Raw genomic sequence first — 12082 nt, forward strand, 5'->3', positions numbered from 1 at the left:
TTCAATTATTTATAAATTTGCAAATATTTGTATACAGTGTTTTTTTTGTTAAGGGTTTTATTTTAATTTATTTATCTTTTGTACATCTGGTTTTACTTTATACTAAAGCTAGTCTCCTTAACAAAATAAAAATAAATGACCCAAAACGTTGCCCCCTTCTCTTTTTGACAATGGGATTATGACAAATTAATTTTGTTAGTATATTAATATGAATTATAATATATAATTGATAATTGTGTGTTTATTAACTACATTAGTTTTTTAAACACGTTTCAGTAAATATGGAGACTATGCTATTTCAAAATTAAATTTCATTTATGAAATTGTAATGTGTCTTGATAAAACAAGTTATTATAAAAAATTCGAATTTACAAAATAATAATTGTTATGAAGATGATTCATTGGAGAAAATAACTATATTTTTCTATATACGTTGATACCATTGTCGGACTATTGTGTACAGTTATATATAAATTAATAATGTGTAAAGTTGCGGTTAATGTTATTTCTAAAATATTAAAAATAAAAAAACTAAAAATTGTAAAAAATTGGCTTCAAATATTTTATTTTTAAACATGCTCTTCTTAACATCTGTATATATATCAACATATATTAAGGGAACAGTCCCCCTGAAAAATCAACGCGCTACCATACCACTGGATGGATTTTGCTAAAGTGTTTAGGATGGATTAATATTATTTCACCTTGCCATGATTACTATATTGGTTGTAGGAGAAATAATTAGTAGAAATTAATATTTATTTATTATTGGTTAATCGAGCAAATCAGGTACAAGCTTACACCAAATCAAATTTTCAAACATTCCCTATCAAGGTAGCCTAGTTGAAGAATCATTTATTTTTTAAGATTTGTTATTTCTTACGGGCAATGAAGTGTGCTGGATCAACTAGTCTGTTTATATTTTGAATATAAATGTATACCCCACCATAAAATAATTAATAGTTATTAACATATTTTTTATGGCTATCTATATAGCGGCTGTTTTTTTTCATTAAATCATATAATAAATGGTTCGTGGAAATAATTCATTATAATAATTTAGGAAAAATGGTTTACATTAATATTCAAAATTAAACTGGTAAACAATATAAAAATAATTTTGTACCGTCACATTTTCTATTGTATGTGTATTTATAATATCAGACATATTAACCATAACAAGTAAAAATTACGTTTTAATATACACGTATAAGGTATAACAACATAAATATGTTGAGAACAAAATGCTTATGATTAAACGATAAATAGTCGAAATTCAATTATTAATTTCTGACTTCAGTATCTTGTTTGATGGAAAAGTGAATCTCTCTGATGCATCGGGAAAGTCTAAATTTAAAATTCCTATTAGTTTTCAAAAGCGCCGGGGTAAAAATAAAATTAATATTTAATTTCCAAATATTTTGAGCAGTTCACGAACATTTTTAGTTTCCATTTTTTTAGTTTTTTTGTTTATAAAATTGTATTTGTTGGTTAAAAAAGCTTGAACATTTAGTAGAAGGCTCCTATGTTATTGTTTCAAAGGCAGATGAAGAAAAATTAAAAATCCTTAGTCACAGTTTTTATTTATAAGCATTTAAAGTTCAAATCTTGACAAAATACCGAAAAATCACGAAAATTAGCAATTTTTTAGATTCTGAGCGAAGCGATGAATGTATTGATTTTACAATGATGTGTGTTTTCTTTTTAATTTTTAATTATTATTTTTATTTTTGTGTCTGTCATCACCTTTTAGGACAGTAAAAGTGTTTGGATTTTCTTCAACAGTAACTTTTCTGATAGGAAAGTGAATCTAGTTGGTACTTTGGGGGGTTAAAAGTAAAAATTTCCCAGTAGTTTTCAAAAGCGATGTGAAAAACAAAAGAAAAATTAAGGAAAAAACGGAAATTTTTACGCAAAATCTGTTTTTGAGAAAATTGATTTTGGTTTTTGGTGTAACTCTAAAAATGACCAAATGTAGGAACATGAAATTTTGACTGAATGTTTATAATTGCATTTCCTATACACCATAACATTTTCCAAATATTTTGACTTATTTTGAACTGTTTACGGACATTGTCAATTTCCATTTTTTTTAGTTTTTTTTGCTATAAATATCAATACATTTTTATCTGTTGAGTAAAAAAGCTTGAAAATTTAATAGAAGGCTCCTAGGTTATTTTTTCAAAGGCAGATGAAAAAAATTAAAAATCCTTAGTTACAGTTTTTATTTATAAGCATTTAAAGTTCAAATCTTGACAAAATACGTAAAAATCACGAAAACTAGCAAATGATTTTGAGTTGAGAATTCATAAAAATTTTTCTTTTTAAATCTAAGATTTGAAAATGTAATATAAAATTACTCATAAGTTTGTCTACCTTTATCAAAAAAAAAAATGTCTTACTTAAAATAAACTTAAATTAAATTTTTATGAGCGTCTGAAATTCATATTTTTACAACATTTGATATTCACTCGATTTCTCGTTTAATGATTTTCTTATTTTATTGTAATTATAAAATGAATTACTGTAGATACTTAAAAATTTCACTGATTGTTTATATTAGCATTTTCTATACACCTTAACATTTTCCAAATATTTTGACTTATTTTGAGCTGTTTACGGACATTGTCAATTTCCATTTTTTTTATTTTTTTTCTATAAATATCAATAATATTTTATTTGTTGGATAAAAAAGCGTAAAAATTTAATGCAAGGCTCTTGATATATTGTTTCAATAGCAGTTGAAAAATATTAAAAATACATAGGCACAAATTTTTTTATAAGCATTTAAAGCTCAAATTTTGACAAAATTTATCAAATTTATAATTTAATAATTATTTTATAGTTAAAAATTTATAAAATGTTCAACTTTTGTAGCTAAGGATTGAAAATTTATAACAAGGTTCCACATAAACAGGTTAGGTTATATATAAATTACTTTATTCACAATAATATCATCAAATATACTTGGTAATATCATACGCTGACTTACCGTTTTCGCTCAGAATCGTTTTTCTTATACTATGATATTATATCATTGAATTCAAATTTAATACCATCCATGACAGTGACGCACTTGTAACCTACTGTACAGCAGAGCGACATCCACTTATCCACCTTTCTTGAGTTGAGAATTCATAAAAAATTTTCTTTTTAAATCTAGGATTTGAAAATGTAATTCAAGTTTATCTACCTTTATCAAAAAAAAAAGTGGATGTCGCTCTGCTGTACAGTAGGTTACAAGTGGGTCACTGTAATGGATGGTGTTAAATTTGAATTCAATGATATAATATCATTGTATAAGAAAAACGATTCTGAGCGAAAACGGTCAGTCAGCCTATGATTTTACCAAGTATATTTGATGATATTATTGTGAATAAAGTAATTTATATATAACCTATTTACTCGGAGCCTTGTTTTAAATTTTCAATCTTTAGCCATAAAAGTTAAACATTTTATACATTTTTAACCAGAAAATAATTAATAAATTATAAATTTGATAAATGTTGTCAAAATTTGAACTTTAAATGCTTATAAAAAAAAATTGTGCATATGTATTTTTAATATTTTTAAACTGCTATTAGAACGATATATCAGGAGCCTTATATTAAATTTTCACGCTTTTTTACCCAACAAATAAAAATTTATTGATATTTATAGAAAAAAAAACTAAAAAAATTGAAAACTGACAATGTCCGTAGACAGCTCAAAAAGAGTCAAAATATTTTCAACATTTTATGGTGTATAGAAAATGCTAATATAAACATTCAGTGAAATTTTCAAGTATCTACAGTCATTCGTTTTTTAATTACAATAAAATAAGAAAATTGTTACATGAGAAATCGAGTAAATATCAAATGTTGTAAAAATATAAATTTCAGACGCTCATAAAAATTTAAATTAAGTTTCTTCTAGACATTTTTTTTTTGATAAAGGTAGACAAACTTATGAGTAATCTTATATTACATTTTCAAATCTTAGATTTAAAAAGAAAAATTTTTATGAATTCTCATCAAAATAATTTGCTATTTTTTGTGATTTTTCCGTATTTTGTCAAAATTTGAACTTTAAACATGTATAAAAAAAAACTGTGACTAAGGATTTTTAATTTTTTTCATCTGCCTTTGAAACAATAACCTAGGAGCCTTCTATTAAATTTTCAAGCTTTTTTACCCAACAAATAAAATTTTATTGATATTTATAGAAAAAAAATTTAAAAAAACTGAAAACTGACAATGTCCGTAAACAGTTCAAAAAAAGTCAAATTATTTTCAAAATTGTATTGTGTATAGAAAATGCAAATATAAACAACCAGTGAAAATTTCATGCATCTACGGTCATTTGTTTTAGAGTTACACCAATAACCAAAATCGATTTTGCGTAAAAATTCCCGTTTTTCCTTAATTTTTCTTTTGTTTTTCACATCGCTTTTGAAAACTACTGGGAAATTAAAATTTTGACCTCCCCAATGCACCAACGATATTCACTTTCCCATCGAACAAGATACTGAAGTCGAAAATCGAAGCATTATTTCGACTACTTATCGTGTACACAGACACAAAAATAAAAAAATAAAAAAAAAATAAAAAAAAAAATAAAAAAAAATAAAAAAAAAAACACACATCATTGTAAAATCAATACATTCATCGTTTCACTCAGAATCTAAAATGTCTACAAGAAAGTCAAATTAAATTTTTATGAGCGTTTGAAACTCATATTTTTACATTTGATATTCACTCGATTTCTCATGTAACGATTTTGCTATTTTGTTGTTATTCAAAAACGAATAACTGTAAATACATGAACATTTTACTGAATGTTTGTATTTTCATTTTCTATACACCATACAATTTTGAAAATATTTCGACTCTTTTTGAGCTGTTTACGGACGGACATAGTCAATTTTTTTTTTTTAGTTTTTTTTTGTATAAATATCAATGCAATTTTATTTGTTGGATAAAAGAGCGTGAAAATTTAATCCAAGGCTCCTGATATATTGTTACAATAGCAGTTGAAAAGTATTAAAAATACATTGGCACAATTTTTTTTTATAAGCATTTATAGTTCAAATGTTGACAAAATTTATCAAATTTAAAATTTAATAATTATTTTGTAGTTAAAAATGTATAAAATTCAACTTTTATAGCTAAGGATTGAAAATTTAAAACAAGGCCCCACGTAAATAGGTTATATATAAATTACTTCATTCACAATAATATCATAGGCTGATTTACCGTTTTCGCGTTTTTCTCATACAATGATAAATAATATTAATTAAAATAACTTGTAGAAATATAAAGATGCCAGGGAATTTAAGTAAGTATGCGTGTAACGTGCGATGTAGGAATTAAGTACCTACAAATAGGTACGTAGGAATGTGATTAGTTAACATGCGTTTAGTTTAGTGGGGCGGGCCGGTGATATTGAATTGAGTCCATGCTACTTTTATGTGTTTGAATTGAGTCCAGGGTATTATCTTAATATCTTTGAATTGAGTCCGTATAGATAAAATGTCATAACTACTTGTTGACCATGTGATGACGAAAAAATTGATAGTTTTACAGATTACATTTTAAATAACTACGTTGACAATGATGTTGCACAGTTTCCCCCCAAAGTTTGGAGTGATTTTTCAGCAACCACTAATCGGACCACTAACAGTTGTGAAAGTTTTCATGCAAAATTAAATGCCTTTTTTCATTCGGGACATCCAAATATTTTTATTCTTGTGGACACTCTTCTGGGAATACAGTCCGATACATATATAAAACTAAGAAGCAAAGCAAAAAGACCATGTAAAAAAACATTAGAAAAAGAAAATTTTTTACGAGAGCAGACAAACAAATACATAAATATGCAAATTGGCAGATTTGACTTTTTAAAATCTGTATCATTTAAATTTTTACCAGCAACTATTTAATTATAAACATTATTACATTACACATAAATATTATTATTTTTAATTGACTCATTATACCTACTTATTATTATTTATTATATGATTAAAAAAAACAGTGTACCTATGCAATCATACATAATAATTATTATTTTTAATATTTTTTAATTAATTAACTCTATACTTATTATTATTATGATTAAAAAATACAAAAATCACACACATTTTTTGGGAGACTACTCAGCCAACCTCAACGTGGTGTCTCCTGGGTAACGCTAATAGGCTGAAGGGACTCAACTCGAACAACCTAAAAATATTGGTCGGACTCAACTCCGATAACCCAAAAGTATTTGCGGGACTCAATTCAATATTTGGGACTCAATTCAATGTTATCCGGGCGGGCGTCACTGTTTTCGCCTTTCGACCAAAATGTACCCTTCCCTTTTCGGCCAAAACATACTGTTCCTTTTACAATTATAACAACTGAACTTAACAATTTTTATATTTAATTAAATATGGTTGTATCTAAAAATGTGATTTTTTGATAACCATTTTTACCTACAACTGAGTGACAAAATAATAAAATTAAACAATTGGCAATAAAATGGTCTAACATATTATTAGCTTATAGTCAAATAAACTAACAATTAATTTTTGTTTGAAAAATTAAACTATTTTTATTATATACCTTTACTCTTCAATGTATGTTTAAATTCGTTCAAAGTTGGTTATATTTTACTATCATAATTATTATTATATACCTTCTTATACCTTCTATATTACCTATATGTATATGACTATATTAATTTTTATTCGATTAATGTAAGTAATAACATTGATTATAAATACTAATATAATATAATCAGTTTTAATAATAATATGTTATAACAATTTATTGCCAATTGTTTTATTTTTTCAGTTTTTTTTACAGTTGTAGGTAACAATGTTTAAAAAAAATCACATTTTTGGAAATAATCATATTTAATTAAATATAAAAATTGTTAAGTTCAATTGTTATAATTGTAAATTTTAAAGAAAACTGTAGGTGCTGGCCGAAAAGGGGGCCGCCTAGTGGAACAGTGGGGCGGGTGTCTATGTATTTGAAAGCAATGATAAATTATTAGGCGTATTGCATTCGAAAAACGATTTTGAGAAGATCTGTTAACTGTTAGCACGATCATGAATTATCGATGTCTGATTACAAACTACAAGCATTTATTTTAATTTCATTTTTGTTCGCATTTTTCTGTAGGTAAAATAGGTGGGTCGGTAGGTACCTATAGGTACTTGAATTACCTAGGTACTTCAAAGAGGAATTACCCGTTAGCGCCAAAAAAAATTAATTCGTTTTGGGTACAGTCTATTTGTGTCAAAATAAAAAAGGTATGTTTTTCGAAACAGCCTATTTGTGCCAAATTTACCTGTATAAACATTTTACATTAACGACTTGGTTTTATTATTATATTTTAAAGACACATTATAACACTTGTAAGTTGTAACTCATAATAAAGTTATTTGTATAAGCCTATAGATTTAAAAGTTTTGTATAATAATATGTCTCAATGAATGATTATACTTAATATCACACAATCATACTATTATTATTATTATTATTGACACTTCGCGTAGACGCTATATTCATATTATTATCATGTATTTATGTTATATACGTGCTACAGAAATTTATTACATTTTCCACTATCGATAAAGGTCGAACCACCCATTTTTTTTAGTTATGCCTATAATATTATATATTATTGTACAACTGTCAAAAAGTGATTTCCTTGTACAATTTGTACAAAAGATAGGTACCAAGTTTTGTTCGGATTAGGATATTATAACTCGAGTCAATAATTATGTAGAAAATATGGTATCGGTAGGTACATGCGCGTATACACGGGGATTTAATTGTTCAAATCTAAACTGAAACGTTTTCAAACAATATTATTTTTCGACATGCAACCATAATATCATATGAAAATTATATTATTATTTTACGTATGTAAAATACAATTTTGAATTTTTTTTAAATATTATTTTGTATTAACTATTCGACTATATTGACGTTCGCACGTTCTACACAATGCATATTACCTATATTATTATCATTTACAATTCTTGTATGGTTAATATATAACTGTCTATATATATGTTTATACTGCAGGTCTACTCTGTATAATTGACTAACGAGTTTTTTTTATTTAAAATATATATTTTAACGATTTTTTATTCGTTAAATCTGTAACAATTGATTATACACTGGACAAAATAAAAAAAAAGAAACAATATTTTTTTGTTCACATCAAAATATGTTTATTAATTATAAACCAAAAATAATACGAAAATGTATAAACAATAATTTTCAAAAAAATTAGCACATTGGCTATAAATATAATATTTTACATAATAATTATGTTCATGATAATAAAAGAAAAAAAAATCGAAATTTACAATAATATGTGAACTATTTAACAATTTGAGATAATTTAATGAAATTTAAAGAAAAAAATATATACCTACGACGGACAAGAGACACAATAAACAAGGGGGGAGGATGCGAGATGGCGAATTGGTGCGGAAATGCAATGTTGCTGGCCACTGGTCACCTCTGCACATTCTCCGACCTGTCCCGCGGTTTGACAAGTGTCACTGGCGCGTTTGCTCGGACGCTTGACGACCTTGCCCAGCTGGCGAGGCCAGACCGAGACGGCCACGGAAGCGACCACGGTTGACGGCGACGGACGGCGGCTAGTGCGCGTCGACTGTCGACGACGCGACGACTCGGCTGACAGACGGCGAAGACCAAGACGCGGAGCGAGCGAAGTGAGATTTTGTGCTGCAGAACCGGTGGGGACGAGCGAAGAGACCGATGTGGGATTACCGCTGGGCGAAAAGGCGAGAGTCAGCGGACCACAGCGCGATCCTTGACCCTCGGTAATTTTCGCCCTGGCGTTGTCCCTTCGGCCGCATCTTCGTTCCGCCGCCGCGGTGAAGTCTCACCCTGTGAAACAGTTAAGTTTCCGCGAGTCCGGCATCGCTGACGTCCCCGTGTTCCTGCACGCAAATCTCCATACCACTCACCCCGTGCCGAAGTCTCCACCGCTGCCGTCGTACCGAGTCGCCATCGCCGTTGTACCGTCGGGGCGGAATCGTTGCCCACGCCGGTACCTCTACTTTATAGCCGCCGTGTCGTCGCCGTTTTCCGTCACCGCCCTCCGCGTGACCGTAACTGCAGCCGGGCGCTCGCCGAGCCGCCAGAGGGTCTCGCGCGTCAACTGCAACGACCGAGCGCGCTACGTCAGCGGAACCCGTCGCGCCACGGGTGGTCGGAGAACGTGCACGGGTGACTTACCGCCGCGCACCGTCCGTGCTCTTTCTCGTATCCTCCCCTCCATTCCGTCGTTCTCATCCAAAATTCGTCGAGCGGTCCACCCTCGGGAGTCGGAGTGGAATCGACAGGCCCCGACTCCCGAGGACGGCGCGTCCCCACACGACGACGTACAACTGGTCGCCAGCAAAACGGAATGGTCCTCTTCTGCTTCCGAAATGTTCGAATTGTCGTCTTCCTGGACCGTGTTGTTGTTGCCGAGCGGTGCTGTCTCTGGGATCGGAGTAAGCTCCGACTCTGCTACAGATGACAGCGCATCGCCGCTCGGCAATCCATCACTGTACAAGGAGACAGACTCCTCGACATTTTCGTTTAACTCTTTTCTATCTGCGCCTCCAAGAATCGGATTTTGTCCTTCAGGTTCCGACTCCGGGGTCTGATCGTCACCACTTGCAGTAGTTGCGCCCGTATCAATGGTAGACAGAAGAGTAACTAGACGCACGAGGTATTCGTCGTTCTCGTCAGCGTAAGTGCTTTCCAATTTGTTGACTACAATGCAGAGGCTAAAATATATATTTTTTCGTACTACACACTTTATATTAAACTTCAAGCTACCGTGGGGGCTCTGCCCCCCCCCACACCCCCCAAAAGTGTATCTAATCCATACACATAGATGATAAATCCAACATAGGGTAGTCAATTCTATTTTTATTTATGTACAGAAATACAAAATACAGATTACATCACATCATTTATAAATTTAAAAGTGTATGAGTTTTGAGTTGATTATAGTTTCATCAACCGTTGAAATAGTAGATTTTCCTGATGCCTCTGGAAAAACTCCCCCAAACCATTTTTGTTTGGTTGCATAAGTATGAACCAGAAAATTGTAATAAATAAAATTGATATTTTTTGATTTTTTTACTTATATTTTATTTCATCAGTGATATTATTATATAGGTACCTTATTATGCCTTTTTTTTGCCTTTAGCCATTCTAGTACTGCATTATGAGGGTTGAATTCACTCAATGTTGGCATATTTAATTTAATGTAGAGACTATCTTTTATTGTGTCTGGAGATAATTGTGACCGGTCTACAGTTTTAATAATATTATAATAACTGATTAAGCGCTCAACATCTGCACTGTGAGGTTTCATTGAAAGAACACGGGTCTAAAAATTACAATAACCCAAATTAAAACTAAAAATAAAAATTAAGTAAATTCTTACTATAATATATTAATCTTAATATACAGTCTTATATTGACTAATCTTATATATTATTTTGTAATTTTCTTATGGTACATACTATTGAAACAGTTAATGATTCCCAACTAGCACAATTTATCAATATCTTGAGAAGGCTAGTTGAAATGAGCTTATCTTTAATCTGAGAATGTCCAGAAGCTTCTTTATATGAAGTCACAAAATCAACTAAAGTAAAATCTGGACATATTAATGAATGACATTAAATTTAAATTGATATTATTGTTATTATAATCCTTAAATACAATTTGCAATAAATGACTTTCATAGTATATTAATTTCTTACCTTTGGTATGAGCAACTTTTTCAAAACAAGCATTATTTATCATATTACTCTCAACATCAGGCTCTTCAGGCATATCAGAATTATTTAACAAATCGTTTACAGAATTTAATTTATTTGCCACATAAGAAGCTCCATTTTCATCACCATTGTTTTCATTATTACTTATAATTTTTAAATTAACATCATCTAAACAATATAACGCATCTAATCAAATTCAAGATACATTACCTACTAATACTGAATTAATAATAAATTATTTTAAAAAATTAAGTAATGAAAATATCAACTATTTAAATTGATATTATTATTATTATAATCCTTAAATACAATTTGCAATAAATGACTTTCATAGTATATTAATTTCTTACCTTTAGTCTGAGTAACTTTTTCAAAACAAACATTAACACCAGGCTCTTCAGGCATATCATTATTAGTATGCTCATTTTGAGCTGTAATGGTAGATATAGCAGGGTCGATTGTTTTCTCTTTTTTTATCAGCCACTTATGCATTATTAATATTAAAAAATTTAATACTTAAATAGTTAAATTTTCAAACCAACATTGAATAAAGTAGATTAAATAATAACTAAAATAAAACCTGGAATCATAGATCGTAGTTGATTGATTGATATTAATATTTAATCTTATCATAGATTAGAAGTATATTACACTATACATAAAACTGTAGGTACTGTAAAATATGTCTTAAATCTTAATCAATGGTTTTATAATATAATAATAATTCTAAATATAGCAATAGCCATAGCTGATAATATCACAGAATAGATTAAATAGTATTTATAATCAATGGTATTATAATCGCCCGCCTCAACCGTCGCCGCATGCTTGGATCATAATTCATAATATACAATGGATATACTATGGATGTAGCTAAAGCGTATGATTTTGTTGCCTATACAGCGACGAGTCACTGAATTAGGTGATCGATTTGCGCAAGCGCAATACTACTCCTCACATAATTATCCATAGGTATCTGTAGATAACCGTGCCTACTTGTAACCTACTGTACACGAAAGCGACATCCACTTACCCACTTTTTCAATTTTAGATTCCCAGCGAAGCGATGCATGTATTAATTTTACAATGATCTGTTTTTTTATTTTTTTTATTTGTGTGTGTAGTGTGTACACAATAAGTAGTCAAAATATTGCTTAGGTTTTCAACTTAAGTAGCTTGTTTGATGGGAAAGTGAATCTTGTTGGTGCATTTAGGTAGGTCAACATTTAAAATTCCCAGTAATTTTCAAAAGCGCCGGGAAAAACATTAAAATATTTTGATTTGTTC

The 12082-nt window shown here is 29.7% G+C and overlaps 1 protein-coding gene across 1 annotated transcript; it reads right to left on the bottom strand.

Moving 5' to 3' along the window:
- Positions 1-8182: 8182 nt before the first annotated feature.
- Positions 8183-11595, bottom strand: LOC132946847 (uncharacterized). The gene is made up of 6 exons (XM_061016945.1): positions 11449-11595; positions 11146-11375; positions 10778-10963; positions 10535-10671; positions 10189-10398; positions 8183-9787 (listed from the first exon to the last, which is right to left on the bottom strand). The coding sequence occupies exons 2-6, from the start codon at positions 11285-11287 to the stop codon at positions 9746-9748; spliced, it is 717 nt and encodes a 238-aa protein (XP_060872928.1). The 5' UTR covers positions 11288-11375; positions 11449-11595; the 3' UTR covers positions 8183-9745.
- Positions 11596-12082: the final 487 nt, after the last annotated feature.

The sequence above is a fragment of the Metopolophium dirhodum genome, chromosome 6 (assembly GCF_019925205.1).
Source record: "Metopolophium dirhodum isolate CAU chromosome 6, ASM1992520v1, whole genome shotgun sequence".
Taxonomy (NCBI): domain Eukaryota; kingdom Metazoa; phylum Arthropoda; class Insecta; order Hemiptera; family Aphididae; genus Metopolophium; species Metopolophium dirhodum.